Source organism: Typopeltis vanoorti, chromosome 19, assembly GCF_054136105.1.
Source record: "Typopeltis vanoorti isolate ZY-2024b chromosome 19, IOZ_Tvanoo_1.0, whole genome shotgun sequence".
In the NCBI taxonomy this organism is placed as follows: Eukaryota; Metazoa; Arthropoda; class Arachnida; order Uropygi; family Thelyphonidae; genus Typopeltis; species Typopeltis vanoorti.
The window spans coordinates 83,006,691-83,026,760 of NC_143567.1; the positions used below are offsets into that span (position 1 = coordinate 83,006,691).

The 20,070-nt window shown below is 38.3% G+C and overlaps 1 protein-coding gene across 1 annotated transcript in view; it reads left to right on the forward strand.

Annotated features, from left to right (window-relative positions):
- Positions 1-20,070, forward strand: part of LOC150096303 (calcium/calmodulin-dependent protein kinase type II alpha chain-like) — a 736,535-nt gene that overhangs the window by 282,144 nt on the left and 434,321 nt on the right. Inside the window, exon 7 of the mRNA XM_090409027.1 lies at positions 15,328-15,430. Within this exon, the coding sequence (XP_090265153.1) occupies positions 15,328-15,430 (103 nt within the window). The remainder of the gene's footprint in view (positions 1-15,327; positions 15,431-20,070) is intronic.

The following is a 20,070-nucleotide window of genomic DNA, read 5'->3' on the forward strand; positions in this document are numbered from 1 at the left end:
GGAAGGATTATTAGTAATAGTGCAGATATGGTAGCCCTGCAAGAGGATTTGAATAAGCTAGATAGATGGGCAAATGAATGGGGGTGTCGGTTTAATGCAGCAAAATCTAAGGTCTTGAGGTTTGGGAAACATCGATGGGACGCTGCATACTCTATGGGAGGAGTTATACTTGAGGAAGTAGTGGAGACAAGAGATCTGGGGTTGATGGCTGATAGAAATCTGAAATTTAGGGGACATATTGCAAAGGTGGTGAAGATAACACTGAGTATTGCTGCAATTATGAGAAGGACACTGACCTGCAGAGATAAAACGGTTATCATTCCGTTGTATAAGTCTCTGATCAGACCACACTTAGACCATTGTTCTCAGATTTGGTCCCCAGGATTTGAAGGGGATAAATTAACTGTGGAAAGGGTACAAAGACGGATGACAAAGATGGTTTCAGGACTGTATAAGGATAGTTATGAGGATCGGCTGAGGGAATGTGGACTGCAGAGTTTGGTGGATAGAAGAAGGAGAGGTGATATGATTGAGACTTTTAAACTGTTGAGAGGTGGTTACAGGGTTGACACTGGGGAGTTCTTTTGCTTGGTTGAACAGCGGGAAGAAGTGATGACAAGAGGCCATTCCTGGAAGTTACGAAAGGAAACTGTGAGCAGGAGAGCGAGGAGTGGTTTCTCTGCATGGAGGGTGGTTGAACCATGGAATGCATTGCCTGATGGAGTGGTGAGAGCGAGAACGGTCAATGAGTTTAAGGAGTGGTATGATAGACTTTGTGTTTCTTAGGGGGGGGGGAGATCTTCCCTTGATGAGTCTTGATAGACTTTATTCTTAGGAAGGACCTCCTACGATGAGTCTTTTGACTCCATGGAATCCTGAATAATAATAATAATAATAATAAAGTTATGTAAGCAAACTTCAAAATGGAGAAACGAATAATGAAACTGATTTGTGTCTATAGTCCCACAGAAGGTTCTCTTAAGAAAGAAGTGGAGGAATTTTTTTGAGTCATTAGAACAGACAGCTGACATAAAGAAAATCAAACCACTTTCCTTGTTAGAGATCTAAATCAGTAGATTTAGGAAATGAATCCCATTAGCTATATAATTTGGAGTAAAGCACAAGGCTAATAATAATGGTAAGTACCTACTGGATTTGTACTCAGGATTCAGACTAGTTATTAGTCTGGGCTAATAACTAGTCTAAAAACTTGAGGTGCACAATTTTACATGGAGAGAAAACATGAAAAAAGAAAGCCTCATTGACTATGTTATTGTTGATAATGATATTTTCATGCTGGTTCAAGATACAAAAGTGTACAGAAGATTTGAAATTGGAAGTGACCATCACTTAATTTTGAGCAGGATAAAAGTGAATGTTACATTGAATAGAACAGTAAGAAAGTTTTACAAAGGACTAAATATGAGCAGCTTTTACAAGTAAACTGTAGACTCAACTATACAAACATTATTCAAGAAAATCTCACCGTGGGCGTGGATGTTTGTGATTGTCTGTAAAAAATACTAGTGGTGGACGGTAGATGGCGTTGGTGTAGTTGTGGTTCATTGTGGGTAGTGGAGATAGAGAGTTGTAAAGTAGATGTCCTCCCCCGATGAGTCTTTGGACTCCCTGGAGGTGTCAAGTAATAATAATAATAATGAAACAGTTTGAAAACAAGAACCAAACCTTAGAGTGTCAGTAGCAAACTCTGAAGAAAACACTGATTGATTCGGCTAGAAAGGCATTAGTGAAGTTGTCTGCAAGCACATAGAAGAAGAAGAAGAACACTATGGTGGACACAAGAAATTAAAGAAGCAGTTCTGGAAAAGAAGAAAGCGTATCTAAAGTTCCTAGGAAATAAGTTGGCAGATGCCCTAAAGGAATACAGAAAAAATATAAGCTAGCTAAGTTATGTGTAAAAGTAGATAAACAAAAGTCGTGGGAATATTTCAGTAAGAAACAGTTGCTGTATGTTCAAGAAAGTGGCAGTATGTTCTAGTAGAGTCTTTTGAAATGCTTAGAAATAGAGGAAAAAGTGCTATAAAAGGAATCATAAAGGTCACATGAAACTGAAGATAAGGATATTCTAGATGTCCTGAGTAATTATTTTGAAAGATTGTTAAATGAAACAAGTAGTGACAGAACAGTAGTAGAAAATTTTCAAGAGGAATGCAAACTGGATTTCAGAGCAATACTGGAGGTAGAAAAAGCCATTAAAAATTTGAAATGTGGAAAGGCAGCTGGAGTAGATGATATTCGACCAGAAATGCTTAAATGGAAATATAAAAGTTTGGTAGTGGCTACACTGCATAGTTCAGAGGGCCTGGTTAGAAGGGTGAATTCAAATGATTGGATTAGAGCTCATAGTCTGAGCTTTCATCTCAGAGTAGAGTTCTCATTTCTCTTAGCAGATAAATGCTGCATAAAGGCATTTCTCTGCTAAGTGTTCCAGTAAGATTTATGCAAGCATACTTGAAAAAGAGGCTGAGAAAAGTTGTGTAAGAGAAACTTGGAGAAGAACAATCTGAGTTCAGGCAAAACAGAGATTGTCAAGATCAGATTTACACTATATCACAAGAAGGCATGAAACAATAACAAGAAGTTCTATAGATCTGGAAAAGGTATATGACAAGGTGTCCAGAATAAAGATTTTCAGAACACAACAATTATATGCTGTAATTGAAACATTATACAGAGCAGTACATACTCTATATTTAGTTGTAAGTCAGCAGTTAGAAAATGAAGGAAATAAAGGAAAATGGTTTGATATAAAATATGGTGTAAGACAAGGAATACATTGAATACATAAGTTTCCGTGGTTTAGCAATTCTTTAGAAAGTTTCATTTATTGAGATCACATGCTTTTAGACAAATAATGAGTTTACTAAAATAAACAAATATAGCCCTACAAGTTTTGTAACAGCATTCAAGAATGTGTTAGCAGAGCTAATTTCAGGTAGTATGGTCACTTAAACAGAATGGGAGAGGAAAGATTAGCAAAACAAGTTTTCTCTGCCAGGTTGGCAGGAAAAAGACCCAGAGGAATAAATTAAAGATACCAAAAAATTACATACTTGGTTTAATCCTTTATCCAAGCCTAAGCAAACAAAGTTTGCCCTGAAGTATTTTCAGGACTGGGGCAACTCGTATATAGAAACTAATGACTTCACATCACTTGCCTTAGTATCCCTTAATGCAAGCACATATCCTTATAGATGTGTATGCTATGCATTATGGGAAGGACCACTACCCAGACCAGTTTGGACCGATATTGAGGTCTCATCAGTGGGAGCCAGACCCAGAGGTGATACTAAGGTATAACGTATAAAACTACTGTCAAGATGGGTGAAGCAAAAATGCTTTTCATATTCCCCCTTGTCTGTAAAGGAAGTTATTTGGGAAAGGAAGTTTTGTGAGCTTTAAGCTTGCCTCTGGGGGCAGTTGTATTAGTTATGATCAGCTGGGAAAAGAATAGCCTTTTGTATTTGTAGTACTCTGTTTCGTTGTAATTGACAGCTTGTATGATCATGGTTTGCATGCGAACTTGACTTGACAAAGAATTTTTCTGCGAAATCACGAAGAAGGGAGAAGATGTATGGAATGCTGGTTTCTTGATGAATATGTGAATTTCTGATAAACCATGGGGCATCTAGAATCATCCTTAGGCACATATTTTGGATTCTTTGTAGTTTTGAAATGTTCGATAGTGAAGTGTGACTCCATGCTAGTGAGGCATAGGTAATAACTGGACGTATAACCATCCAGTAAATTAGTAATTTATTTTGTAAGTTCAGTTTACTGTTGCAGTTGATCATTGGGTAGAATTGGGCTGTTACTTTGGATATCTTGGAGCCAATGAGATTAATATGCTTGTTAAAAAGGAGTTTCTTATCCAGTAGTACTCCAAGATATTTGATCTCTGATTGCCATGGGATCTTTTGACCAGAGAGCAAAATGTCTTCTTAATGCAGACCTTTTTTCTAGAGAATAACATGGCTGAGCTTTTGAGGAGGTTTACTTGAATGTTGGTGAACCATTTTTCCAATGCGTTGATAATTCCTTGGAGTCTATTGATTGCCAGGCGAAGACTGAGAGACCTTGCTAGAATAGCAGTGTCGTCGGCATAAAGGGTCGTAATGGTTGTTCTTGATTTAGAGGGATGTCTGATGCATAAATTGTGAACAGTAGTGGGGCCAGAAGTAACCTTGAGGTACACCAGCTAGAATTTTGCACCTTGATGAAACAATTACGTTAAGCTTTACTTGCATGTATCTTTCACTAAGGTACGAGTTAATAAATTTTACTAGCTTAATTGGGATGTTGTTTTCAATAGGTTTGAAGATAAGGCCTTGATGCCAGACCTTATGAAAGCCCTTGGCAACGTCCAAGAACACAGCAGCAGCACTGTGGAGGTGCCAGTTGAAACCATCATCCATGGTTTCAACTAGCACCTCCACAGTTGAAACCATGGATGATGTTAATCGGTGAATTTCTTGCACTGTGCTGTGAGCTTTGCGAAAACCAAATTGCTCGTTTGGGATTATTTTATGTTTGTCCACTGCTAGTTGTAGCCTTGTTAGGATTGTTACTTTACCGAGGCAGGAAAGAAGACTGATGGGCCTGTAGCTTTGGGGGAGTTGTGGGTTATTACCAGGCCTTTTCAGAGGGATGATGTCAGCAGTTTTCCAAACTGTGGGAAAGTACTGGTGTCTTAATATGGAATTGGTTATATTAACTAGATGAATTATGGCCTTCCTTGGGAGTAATTTTATTATTCTGTTGGTGATGCCGTCAGGACCAGGAGCCTTTTTATTCTTCATTTCGGATATAATGTTGATTATTTCTGTTGGAGTAGTGGGGGTGATGAGATCTGAATTATCCTTAGGCTGTCTTAAGGCTTTTCTGACCTGACGATGAAATTTATAAATGAGATTAATCAGGAATCTGACTGGATGAGTGGAAGACAGTGGTTTGCATGGCTGATGCTATTGCTGTGTTAATTTGTCTTGTTAGGTTGATTACAGCTAAGTCTATGTCTTCTTTTTTGTGAATGACAGGAGGTGGGCCGATGTGCTCTGGGAGAACCTTAGAGAGCTTATCCCATGCTATAAAAGAGTGTTGAGGAGAGAGTTGATCCTGGTTCCCTAGCTTGAGCTGGATGGGATTATGATCTGAAGTAAGCTCTTCTAATGTTTCCAGCTGATATTGATATCTGATGTGTTTGAGGATGACTATGTCTCGTACATCCGAACTTCCTGATGGGCTGTAGTGGGTTGGCTCGGTAGGTCCAACTACTATTGATGAGTTGAGTGATGTGGTTTAATAGAGTATGGCCTTTGGAGTTGATTGACAAACTGAACTAATCTGCTTAAATATAAAGAGCTAATAAGCTTCATTTCGGCGATATAAACAATATTTAAATTAAGGGGATATTAAATCCCACATTGTTTTAAAACCGAATAAGAAACTCAAAGATCGGAATCAGAATCGGAATCGGAATAACAGCATACATTTCCTAGGAAATGTGTTTTTACATTATGGAAAATACCTAAGAATAGCAATCCAAACTTTTGCCACCTTTGCTAAGAGTTGTCCGGTATTGTACTACGTACTAGGGTCACTTGCATTTGCTAATGCTAGTGTCGCTGATACTTTATAGTTTTCTATATCGGCTTGAAACTCTCTGATTTCGATCTTTGAGTTTCTTATTCGGTTTTAAAACAATGTGGGATTTAATATCCCCTTAATTTAAATATTGTTTATATCACCGAAATGAAGCTTATTAGCTCTTTATATTTAAGTAACTTAATGGTTGCACCTGTTTGGAAACTCGTACAGCAAAGTGTATAAGTTCTTTTCGCTATACACTTTGGTATTCGGTCTAGCTACTCACTGATGAAGCCTCAAAAAAGGCTGAAACCGGTCTGGGTAGTGACCTTCCACCATAATGTAATAACAGCATACATTTCCTAGGAAATGTGTTTTTACATTATGGAAAATACCTAAGAATAGCGATCCAAACTTTCGCCACCTTTGCTAAGAGTTGTCCGGTATTGTACTACGTACTAGGGTCACTTGCATTTGCTAATGCTAGTGTCGCTGATACTTTATAGTTTTCTATATCAGCATGAAACTCTCTGATTCCGATCTTTGAGTTTCTTATTCGGTTTTAAAACAATGTGGGATTTAATATCCCCTTAATTTAAATACTGTATGTTTGGAGTTGAGGTCTCCTGCTATAATTATAGAATCCGTGGAGCCGAGGATGGAGTCTAAATCTAATATCAGTAGTGGAATGCTGGGAGGATTGTATGTTGCATAGATTTTACGTCTACCTGCATTGTTGGTGTGCACCTCCACACCTGTCACTTCAAGGTTAAAAGTTTGTGGGTTGGTTAAAACATTGTGGCTTAAATAATTTTTAATAAAAATGGCTGTGCCACCACCATTAGAGTTAAGTCTGTCTGTCCTATATAGTATATATCTTCTTACTTGGGTTATTAGATGGTCTGAGGTGTGATTCACTGATCAAGATTATGTCTGGATTGTATCTGTTTGCGAATTCTTGTAATTCCAGAATTTTATTTGTCAGGCTGTTAGCATTCCATGCTATAATCATGAGGGAGTTTGGTTTGAATTTTTTATACATTGTAAAGAACTGTCAATATGGATTGGGTTTCTAGATAGAATCTCTTTCTGGAGGATGGTGAGGTGCTTGCTTTGCTGAATTCATGCAGCATGGTGGCAAGTGAAGCATTTAAAACTGATATTAAATTGCAGCTTGTTTGCTCTTGAGATGAAGGAATCTGAGTTTGTGCTGCCTCTGCGTATGTTTTGGTCATGGATGAAGGTCAAGTGCCTTCCTGTGCTGCTGAATGTGAGGTATTTCAAACAGGAGGGTGACCTGCTTGGTTGCTTATGGTGTCATTGCATTGGGGAGCAGGGTTCACTCTTGCTGACCCACGATTTTTTGGGGTGGAAAAGGCATTCCTTGTAATTAGTGGGATGTGGTCCTCTACAGTTAGCACAACAGGCAGGTGTAGATCTTGGCTTGGCACAGGTGTTGGTCTGGAGTCCCTCTCCACATTTCAGATATATGTAGGCAGCTCTGCACAACTTTTGGGCATGCCCAAATTTTCGGCATCTATTGCATTGCCCTGCCGATACCTTCTTCCTTAGAGGCTCGGTTGTAATTTTGAGCCTGCAAATATCCGTCACTTCATATATATCCTTTTCTGTGGGTTGTTGATTTTGACCAACACCAGCGGCATTGCCCTTTTGTCAGATCTCAGCATTGCTGATTTTGATTGGGGTCAGTCCTTGACTGATGAGGTCGGCAGTGATCTCATCAGTTGTGATGCCCTCAGCAACCCCTCTAAGCACCACTTTAAGATTTTTCTCACTTGCTAGTGGCGAAGGTATGGAAGGGCAAGAGTTGTCCAGCATCTTCGTCATCTTACGATAATGTGAGACGGTAGCAGGATGAATCTTTACACCCTCATCAGTGTTTCTTGCCCTGGAGAAATTAATCTTTTGTTCTCCTAAGGACCTTGAGACTGAGGTCCACTTCTCTTTGTTTCAGAGGATAACTGGAGAGACCTTTTCTTTTCTGTCTTGGGTATCATGTGTTGCTACACCCTCTTCCATATGATCTTCAGATGTTCTTTGCCTTTTGTTTGATTGTTACTCCTGAGAACAATCATATTGTCGGGGAGTCTTTGGTGGTGAAACAGGTGTGAAGTCCCCTTCAGTGTCCACATCACCTTCTTCCGTGTCATTAACCTGAATGTAGATATTTAGGAAGCTAGGATATTCTGCCTCAAGGTTGAAGTAATGCAGGAGTCATATTTTCATATATGAATAGCCAAAAGGTGTCACAACTTATTATTAAAATACTCTGGATTAGAGATAGTTGTTGGAAGTTTTCCCACTTGGATATACTATAAATTAAAGATACCAAGAAACTATATACTTGATTTAATCCTTTATCCAAGTGTAACCAAACAAAGTTTGTACCTTAAATATTTTCAGAACTGGGGCAACTCCTATATAGAAGCTAATGACTTCACATCACTTGCCTTAGCATTTCATAATGCAGAGCACATATCCTTAATAACTGGTCTGGGTAGTAATCCTTCCCATAATGCATAACATCATACATGTCTGTAAGGATGTGCTTTGCATTATGGAATACTAAGGCAAGCGATGTGAAGTCATTAACTTCTATATACGAGTTGCCCCAGTCCTGAAAATATTTAAGGTACAAACTTTGTTTGGTTACACTTGGATAAAGGATTAAACCAAGTATATAATTTCTTGGTATCTTTAATTTATACTATAACTAAGTGGAAAACTTCCAACAGACCCAGAGGAAGACAAAGATATAGATGGATTGATACAGTAAAAAGTGCCTTAGAAGGCAGTAATATAAGATCTGATAATGTTGTAGTTCTTGGCAGATAACAGATTGATTTGGAGGAAAATTGTTGATAGGAAGTTAGTAATGATATAAGTTTTTCATGTGGTACTATCATACTATCCTGTACACCCTTTGAGGTACATGTCAGGAATTTGATGATGATGGTGAAGTTTTGTAACTTGTCAGACTTACATCATCAGGGATAGTAGCAAAAGTTGTATACAAAAATGACTAGAAATAATTAATTACGTATATTAGATGTTATTCGATTTACCAATTGTGTAGTTGTAATTGGAGGTCTGATAGCTTACAAAACTTGCAGGATTATATTTGTTTATTTTATTACACTTGTTATTTGTCTAAAAACATGTGGTCTCAATATCAGAAAATTTCTAGAAAGGATGTACACTATCTCCACTTTATTCATCATCTACACGGATCACATTATGAAAGAAAGTGGCATTAAATACAATATTAGAATTAAAGATATCCAACTTAGCTCTTCACTTTATGCAGGTGATGTATTCCTAAACACACCCAAGTCTTAGTGCAACACTTGGAGAATCCTAAGACTTGCATTAGCCAAGTGCAAGTCTTAGGATTCTCTAATGAAATTAAATAACAGCTGTAACCAATTTGACATGAAAATCAGCAATAAAAAGACCACAACTATGACACTAGGCAGATATATAGAAAACTTCAGGTGCATTCTCAATGGAGAACAAGTAAAGTATTTCTGCTATTTATAGTCTTTAGTGAAAATGGCAAACTAAATTTGGAAATTGATGGAAGTTTTTTCACTTGGCTATGCTACCAATTATACATTTGGTTTAATCTTTTATTCAAGTGTGAGCAAACAAAGTTTGCACCTGAAGTATTTTCAGGACTGGGGCAACTCATGGCAAAGGTGGTAAAACTTCTCATCACTTCTCATCATTGGCTACAGCATCGCCATCCATTACTCAACCCTAAGGGTTGAGTAATGGATGGCGATGCTGTAGCCAATGAAGTTCTAACTGAGGCTCAGGTGTTGCTGTTACCCAGGTAGAGGGGGTAATGGATGGCAGTGCTGTAGCCCATGAAGTTAACTGAGGCATGGCTGTTGCTGTTACGCCTTAGATGAAAATGAGTGATTCTGCTCGGTGGTGAGGTGAGCCTGCCACTGGGTAGAGCCCAACGCTGAGAGTTTTTCTCAGTGACAGGTTGAGCCAGTTACTAAAGGGACACAACACTAAGTTTTGATCCTTTGGGTCACTCATTGTTGGGTGATCTGGAGGATCTTACGAGTTTTTTGGAGAGGTAACCCTGCACTTAATACAGAGAAACCAGTCTGGGTAGTCTAGATAATAGTAATTATTATTATCATTATCCAGGCCTCCATGAAGTCAAAAGAGTCATCGTGGGAGGTCCTTCCTAAGAAACACAAAGTCCATCAAGACTCATCGAGGGGAGGTCCCACCTAAGAAGAAACACAAAGTCTATCATACCACTCCTTAAGCACATTGACCGTTCTTGCTCTCACCACTCCATCAGGCAATGAATTCCATGGTTCCACCACCCTCCACACAAAGAAACCATTCCTCACCCTCTTGCTCATGGTTTCCTTTCGTATCCTCCATGGATAGCCTCTTGTCATCACTTCTTCCTGCTGTTCAACCAAGCAAAAGAACTCCCCAGTGTCAACCATGTAACTACCTTTCAACAGTTTAAAAGTCTCAATCGTATCACCTCTCCTTCTTCTATCTACCAAACTCTGCAGTCCACATTCTCTCAGCCGATCCTCATAACTAATATTGTACAGTCCTAAAACCATCTTTGTTATCCGCCTTTGTCCCTTTCCATAGTTAATTTATCCCCTTCAAATCCTGGAGACCAAATCTGAGAACAATAGTCTAAGTGTGGTCTGATCAGAGACTTATACAACGGAATGATAACCCTTTTATCTCTGCAGGTCAGTGTCCTTCTCATTGTTGCAGCAATACTCAGTGTTGTCTTCACCACCTTTGCAATATATCCCCTAAATTTCAGGTTTCTATCAATCATCAACCCCAGATCTCTTGTCTCCCCTACTTCCTCAAGTATAACTCCTCCCATAGAGTATGCAGCGTCCCATCGATGTTTCCCAAACCTCAAGACCTTAGATTTTGCTGCATTAAACCGACACCCCCATTCATTTGCCCATCTATCTAACTTATTCAAATCCTCTTGCCCTACATCTGCACTATTACTAATAATCCTTCCCAGCTTCGCATCATCCACAAACAACTGAATATCCTCTTGCAATCCACTGACAATATCACTAATATAAAGGTTAAACAATATAGGTCCTGGTACTGAGTCCTGTGGGATCCCACTTGTAACCCTCTGCCTCCTTGAAACTGCCCCACCATACACAACTCTCTGATACCTATCGGACAGCCAATCCTGAATCCAGTTGACCAATCTGACATCCATGCCCATGTGCTGCAACTTAAATATCAGCTTATCATCTGGCATCCTGTCAAATGCCTTCGCTAAGTCTAAGAAAATAGCAGTATATGCCTTTCCCTCATCTAATGCTCTTGTAACTTTATTATAAAAGGCTAGCATATTGCTGAAATAACAGCACCCCTTCACAAATCCATGTTGACTCTCACAGATAACATTACCCTCATCTGCCCAATGTTGTATACGGTACCTCACTACTTTCTCCAAGATCTTAACAGCTACTAATGACAAACAAACTGGCCTATAATTAGACACTTCCAGTCTGCTACTGCCCTTATGCAATGGCACTATCGTACCCTCCTTCCATTCACTGGGCACCTTTTCAGTAGCCAGACTTTCATTGAAAAGCCAGGTCAAAGACACCGTCAGTTCCCTAGCACATTCTCTCAAAACTCACTCATGGTGAAATACCATCCAGTCCCACAGCTTTACTGATATCCAGAGTACTCAGTATTTGAAACACACTCTCCTCCTGTACCTCTAAATCTCGAACTTGCCCTATCCCTCTAGTATTAAAATTTACTCCTCCAGGATGAAATACTCCAATAAAGTGTTCATTGAACAATTCCACTATGTCCTCTGCATCAGTCACTCTATTCCCATTTTTATCCCACAATATCATTCTTCCACAGTCATTTCTCCTCCTACTGGCCACATAGCTAAAAAATTCCCTAGGATTTTCTTTGGATCTTAGGGCCAATCTCCTCTCATATTCCAGTTTTGCCTTCCTTACCATACTAGTCACTCTTCTGGCCTGTATCTTATATTCTTCATGCATCCTCTCTTCACCTGTCTCCTTATATATTTTCCATAGCCTCTTTTTCACATGCAATTCCTGTTTAATATTGTTTGTCATCCACTTTACTCCAAATTGTGTCCTCTTTTTCACTCGAGGTATACAATTTACTATCGCTGCTAACAAATATTCTTTCACAATTTCCCACGCGCTAATGATATCCTGGCTTTCCAATTCCTTCCTCCATGAAACTACCCCAAGTTGACATCTTAGACCAGGGGTCGCCAAACTTCTTTGACCGTCAACCCTTTCAAGAGTTTCTTGATGTTTTATCGACCGCCCTCTATATTACTATTACGTAATTATAATAGGACAAGTGAAAAAGATGCTTATCTGAATTTTTAGATTGTTTAATTTATAGTTATAGTGTTTATTATACAATAAAGTATGTATAATATAGTATATATTATTATATTACTATTACTGCTACTATTACTATCACCAGTGATATCACTGGTATTACTATAGCCCTGGGCAACTCTTCAAAATAGAGAAGTTTAGTTCGTGAATGAATAACGTTTGAATTATAATATGTATGTTGATGAATTTTAGAACATTAATGCTCACTTGTATGTCGATGCGCAAAAATGAGAACTGGGATCAAATACGTGTAAGTATAAGTAAATAAGCAACCGTGTTGCCATCTCGCTTCCGCCACACGGGCTGCGTGGGAACCACAGACATAATTGGTAGATACGTCATTTTGGCCTACATCATTGGCCTCCGTAACTATTTTCAAGACCTTGCTCCATCTTACAGGTCCTATTCATGTCACTGTTTCCACGATTCACTCTTTATTGTGTTGTCATTCAGGATGGAGGTAATCCAAGTTAACCGAATTAAATATTACCAGTTCAATGATGTCATATTATTCTATCGACCCCTGAGTACGAATTGACCCCTAACAATGTTATATCGATCCCTGGGAGTCGATATCAACCACTTTGGCGACCACTGTCTTAGACTGTTATAATCACCTGCCTTATAATTCCACATACGTTCCCCGTCTCTTTGATACTCCTGCATGTCTATTCATTTTCCAAGTCAAAACCATATGGTCACTCTCTCCAAATGGTGGGAGAGATGTTATCTCAGTTATTATCAACTCTTCCGATGCTATAACCAAATCTAAAACTCTTGAACCTCTTGTTCCCTCTGTTACATGTTGCCTAAGACATTTGTCCCTCAAGAATTCTAGAAATTCTATTCCCTTATTGCTACATGCATCTTTCTCTCCCAATTTATACTACTATAGTTAAAATCTCCCATAACAATCATTCTTCTTGCACTTGCCAAACTCGACTGTCTAAACATCTCCTGGTCCCCCACCCTCTGTGCTCCTGGGTCTATAGCAACACCCCACTAAATATCCTGTCTTGCTCACTTCTACCTCACACCATATGGTTTCAAAATCATTAGTGTGTCACTGCTTTCCAAAGTCTCCTCTCTTAGAGGACATAGGTCGTAACTTATCATAAGCAGTATTCCACCACCACCATGCTTTCCCTTCCTATCCTCCCGAAAAATGCTGTACTCAGCGACTTCTATTCCTGTTATTATAACCTTTTCTGTCAACCATGTCTCAGTGATCCCAATAATTTTTGGCCAGGCTGATGCTATCTGCTCTATCAATTCCTCTCCCTTATTCTGGATACTCCTGGCATTAGTATGAAGCATATAAATGCCGTTATTTCTATACCCAGAATTATCCCCTCTAGACTCCACTGGGCTCAGTGTTACCTGATGTCGTCCCCCCTTCTCCCAAGTAGCTGTTCCCACAAGAGGCCATCCTCCCTGGGACACACTGACTCGTTCAGAACAGCAATCTCTCCAGATGCCTACGTCCTTCCTGATTCAAATGTAAGCGGTCTCTCTCATACAATTCCTCTCTGTCCTCAAATGCACTCCAAGCATCCACATATTCCAGTCCTCTCTTGTCACACATTCTAGCTATTTGTCATTCAATATTACTGCTCTTCTGATCAGCTCTTCATTATCATACCTAGGCAACATGCACACTATCTTTCCTCTCTCTGTCTTCTTCCGTACAGTCTCAAGCAAAAATCTCATATCTATCGCTGCTCGACTTATATTACCACTAAAGTCATTTGTTACTACTATCACAATCATCTCATACACCCTTTCACCTCTCTTAATTGCCATAGCTACACTTTCTATTGTTCCTCCTGGCAAACACTCCTCATGCATCCTATCTTGACCACCACGGATCATTGAGCCCCTCATACATTATGCTTCTACCATTCCCTCTCTCCTGTTGTTTCCATTCTCTCTTCTTCTTTTATTCCCATACGTCTCTCTCATCCTCTTCCTCTACTGCTCCTATTGTCTCTTCTAGCACTACCATATCTCTCTCTCCTACTGTTTCTATTCTCTTCTAGCATTCCCATACCTCTCTCTCATTCCCTCTCTCCTACTGTTTCCATTTTCTCCTCTTCTAGCACTCCCGTACCTCACTCTCATTCCGTCTCTCCTACTGTTTCTTGATGCATAGCATTATACGTGTTCACAAGGAGACGTGCTTTGCATTATGGGATACTAAGGCAAGTGATGAGAAGGTATACCACCTTTGCCACGACTTGCTCCAGTCCTGAAAATACTTCAGGTGCAAACTTTGTTTGCTTACACTTGGATAAAGGATTAAACCAAATATATAATTGGTATATTTGGAAATGGACAACAGAATAGTAAAGCTATTATCGTGGGGAGCCACCTGAATAAATTTTTATATGGAATAAAAGAGAAATTATCAGTATATAAGACAGTGTTTAAACCAATTTTAAGTCATGGATCTGAGTGCTAATTTAGAAATAAACATTTCATCAAAGATTAGAGATCATAGATATGAGAGTTCTGAGAAAAATTTGTGACCTGAATAGATGGTATCAACGATAGAATCATATTAAAATGGAGATATTAGTAAGGATCTGTGAACAGGGCCACTCTAAGGTGGTATGGTTACTTAAATAGAATGGTAGAGGAAAACTTTCCAAAACATGCTTAGATGCTAACATGGTAGTAAAAAGATCCACATTAAGATTAAGATCCAGGTGGATTATTTCAGTCCAAAGTGTCGTATCTAAGAATAAATGTTCTAGATGCGATAATATTGGAGTGTTGACAAGTAATAAGACTAATTTGGAGAAACTGTTGATAAGAGGGAGTAATAACAATGTAAACTTAACCACCATACTATACCATCCGTGACATGTATACACATCAATAATTAGATCAGCATGAAGTGTCCATTGAAATAAATATAACATTGATATGAAGCTTATATTTTTGATATATTTTATCTGTATATCCATTTGTATGGTTAAACACATTGTGCTGTTATGATTAAGTAGAACTTAATCATAGTAGCATGAATACTCTTTGAAGGTACCTATCAGGAATTTGATGATGGCAGTGATGATGAAATTTTCTGATTATGCCTGTAATTATAAATTCCATTTGTTGGTTTATTTACATTTCAGAGTAACATTTAATTAGAAGTTCAAAATATAATTCATTATTGTACTTTATGTATTGCAGTATGCATATGTAATTATCTGTTTTTCTTTTCTTTTTTTGTTTGTTTGTTTTTGTTTTTTTTTTTTGCTAGCCAGAGAATCTTCTTTTAGCAAGTAAAGCAAAAGGTGCTGCTGTTAAGCTTGCAGATTTTGGCTTAGCAATTGAAGTGCAAGGAGAGCAGCAGGCATGGTATGGTATGTGCCTTATACTGAGTAGTTGACAAACTTTTTTTTAACTTTGCTTAGCATTTTTTAAGCAAAGTTTGCTGTTAGATTTTTTATGTGTGATAGTAAAAAAATAGATTTGTCTTCTTTTCTGAAGGCAAGAAAAGCAACAGTAGCAGCAGATGAACTTATACATATTCCTTTTTCTTAAAAATTTCTTGATTCGTACATAATGTTTTAAAATTTTCAATACAGACAGTTTGCCATTATAAGTTACTTCTCTTTACATATTCTGTTGATTATGATCCAGTATTAATGAAGCAGGCCATAAATTCTGTACTCAATTTCTTCTTTATTTGATACAGCTGCATATATTATTATTATTATTATTATTTTCTCACACATCTCCAGCGATGAGTCTTTGGACTCCGTGGAGGCTTGGAAGTAATACTAATATCTCTCTCTCTCTCTCTCTCTCTCTCTACAGAATCAAAGACTCATCACGGGAGGCATATAGTAACCATTGTTCAGAAATATCTCTGGCTCATTCTACCCATTTACCACCCTTCCAGCAGAAAGTCTAGTTCTCTCAATCTTGCTAACCAGTATCGCACAATTTCCAGGGGGGGTGAACTCTTTTTTTTTGCTATCCTGCCATCTGTTGATGAAAATCTTCCATGCTGTGTAGCCTCTTTAATAACTTAAACGTTTCTCTAACATCTCCATGTATCTTTTCTATCAATTTGATTTTGTAGCCCACTGACCTTCACTCTATCTTTATAGGGAACATTCCATAGACCTGTCACAACTTAACACATTCCAAGGAATCAAGGCAACCAGATTTGGATGCAGCGGTGGTCCAGATGCATTATTAAAGCCTTATAAATAAAAAAAAGAAATAATAACCTCCTTATCAGTGCATTCTTCAGCATCCATGCAATTTAATGAGCACTTTCAGCCACCATTGCAATACACCTTCTAAAACTACTTCCTCTTCACAGTTACTGCAAATCGCTCCCTTGGCCTCAACACTTTTCTGCCTTCCATTTCCATGAATGTAGTACACAGATGTATTTGAGCCCTTTTTTGCAATGGAACTGTTTTCCTACTTTTCACCTCTTGGAGCCTAGATTATTATTATTATTATTATTACGGGTATCTCCATGGAGTCAGTAGACTCATCGCGGGAGACCCAAATAGCAAAACAATATCTGTCATATCTCTTCTTGAATTCATTTACAGACGAAGAGCTGACAACTAAGTCAGGCAATGAATTCCACTCATTCACCACCCTCCAGACAAAAAACCTTGTTCTGACATTCTTGTTCTTCCATCACTATCACACAGCTGAAACATTTCCCCTGCATCAATCCTATAAAAACCTTTCAGTAATTTAAATGTTTTTATCATATCCCCTCTTCTCTGCCTATCAACCCCCCTATGCAATCCACGAGCTCTCAATCTATCAATGTAGGGAGCATTTTTTACATCACTCACCAACTTGGTCACTCTTCTCTGAACCTTCTCCACAGCCTCCTCATCTCCAAGGAATCCAGGTGACCAGACCTGAGCACAGTAATCCAAATGTGGAAGTATCAATGTTTTATAAAGGGGAATAATAACTCTTTATCTCTGGATGTCAGTGTGTTCCTCAACAACCAAGTAATCCTATGTGCAATCTTGGACACCTTAGCAATGTGTCATCTGAACTTCATCTCTCTATCTACCAACACCCCTAAGTCCCTAGCCTTATCAATCTCTTGGAGTACTGTTCCATCAATGTAGTACACAGCTGGTAATCTTTTAATCCCAAAATGCATGACTTTACACTTTTCCACATTGAACTGACATCCATTATCTTTTGCCCATTCTACCAGCTTATTTAAATCATCCTGCAAACTTTCAACATCAGCTTGATTTTTTATTGCGCTACCAAACTTTGCATCATCAGCAAACAACTGAATATTTCCTTGTAAGCCATTTCCTATATCATTTATACACAAATCAAACAATAATGGCCCAAGCACAGAGCCCTGAGGCACACTACTGGTCATCTGATTCATTTGCTCATTCTCTTACACATTCTCATAATGCACAGGCTGATATTACATCTAATCCAATGATATTTATGTTAGTTTTGCAATATCTTAAACACCTGAAATTCATATACTTCTATTCTCGCATTATTCATTGTCATATCATGCATTGCAGTATCTTCAATTGATAGTACACCCTTGCAAAAATGATCAATGAGTCAATCAACTATTTCATGTGCTTCTGTTACTTATCTCCCTTCTATCATACTTATTAAAGTTATCCTTCCATTCGTCTTTTTAACATAGCAGAAACTCTTTGAGATTTTCTTTAGCGTTCCTGGCTAACTTCCTCTCATAATCTGCTTTTGCCTTCCTAACCATAAGACCCTTCACACCTGTGCTTTGTACTGCTTATGAGCTTGCTGAAGACTTTTCTCTTTGTATACCATCCACAGCATTTTCATTTTCTACAACACCTGCTTAATGATGTTACTCATTCATCCAACTCCTATATAATTTATCCTCTTTATTCTAGGTATATATCCTAATACTGCTTTCTTCAAATATCCCTGAAGCTTCTCTCCTGCAATACTAACATCTTTCTCCTCCAAATTCTTATACCATGGCACTGCTTCAAGCTACCTCCTAAGCTTCTCATAATTATCTTCTCTGTAGTTCCACATGATATCCCTTCTTAACTGAAAATTTCATGTCTGGGGATCTCCCAGGTCAAGACTGCATGATCACTCTTCCATCAAAGATAATGAGGCTACTTTGGTTATTGACGAGTTATTTGATGTTGTCACGAGATCTAGCACTGTCAAACCTCGAGTCTCCTCCGTTACACTGTCTCAGGTAATTATCTTTTAATTACCTGAGACAGTGTATAAATTCCATTTTCTTTCTTCTCTGAGACTGTTCCTCCTTCTAGTCTTTGTTGTCATGGTTGAAATTCCTATAATAATTTCCCACCCCTGTATTTATGTTAGCTTGCCAGTGCATGTCATACATTCTCTCTTGTATTCCTTGCCTGTAGCAGAAACCAACTCTTCATATGTTATGATATTAGCCTGTAACTCGCATCAGGTAGCTGCAAATGCACTGTACTGCCCTGTCCTATTCTACTCTTACTTTTTTTCTGCTTCAGTTTTTTTTTCATCCATTAGTAAAACCTCGCTCCTTCTGTTCTCTCTGAAAATTGTGTACTCCTTGTTTACTGTACTTGTCATCTAAGTTACACTAATGCCTATAATTTTTGGACAAGTTGAACTAACCACTTCCAAAACTTCCCCTTATTCCATATACTTCTGATATCTTATTATTCCCCTATTCCTCTACTCACTCACATAAAGGATGCCTGCACATGCACTTGCCTATATCCCTCCTAAAAATTCTAATTTCTCTACCTCTGTACATCCAAATTCTCACTGCACAACATTTTATGAAGTACCTAATTCCAGATCTCTTCAAATACAAACCATCAGCTATATACAAGCCCCTTTGCCCTTGAACTCACTCCACACATCTACAAACTCCACACCATTTCTCCTTCTCAATCTGTGCATTGATTGATTTGCATCCTTGGTCCATCTTCTCACCTACTCTGTCATGCTGAAGACATTTGATTCATAATCATCACCGTCTCATTTATATCAGCAACTCTTTCCTGCCTTCTCGCATACTACATTTGTCACCAACCAGATCATTTGTACCTCCCAGTATAATCATCTGTTTCACTTTCCATCTCTGTATCCTTGCTGCATAGCTAAGCACTCAAGCAATTCTCTTATCATGGAGTCTCCTTACCATTTCTCTTTCACTCTTTTATGCTCTTCTTTTTGACTCCTTTTCCCCCCTCTTCCTTCTTTTGCTTCTCTGTTATACCACTTGACAAGTCTTTCTCCAACTGTTGTAACCTTGCATTTTGTTCTGTGAAGGTTTCACATAAGTATCCTCTCTCTCTCTCTCTCTCTCTCTCATTACCATCTCATCATTCTCCTCATCTTCCACCTTTTCTTTCATGCTGTCACTCATACCTTGTTCATCTTGTTTACTTCCACCAATCTAATTTCAACAACAACAACCTCACCAGCAGTCTCATGCACAATTTCCTGCTTTCCATTGCTCATTTCTCCGCTTCTGTTTCTTATTCTGTCTATTCCTCTGACACTTTCAAAATAATTCCTAGACATACACTGGTCTTCCTCTCCATCCATATTCTCATATTCCAGGAATGGGTTGTATTTAAGTAAGAAAGGAAGTATGTGTGTTGAGAGGTTGCTGTTTGTTCAACTGGTGAATATGTTTAATCAGGATAAACAGATAAGATGGATGAGAGAAGTAATGGTCCTGCTTAGGAATTGAAGCCATGAGAAGGAGTCGGATAAAGCTGCACAGAGAATTGAGTGGTAGTAGGTAGATTAATAGGATAGAACTATTTCAAAATATGATAAAGTATTATTTTTATATGAGAAGTATTAAAAACAAGAAGGAATTGTCACTTTTTTTTAATGTTTATTCCCACCCAAAAAAAAACGTTGTGAACCTATATATGTTAATATCATTGGTAAGCCAAGGATTTTTGGAAATTTTAAAATTTTATTTAATTGTTACATAATCCAGAAATCCTGCTCT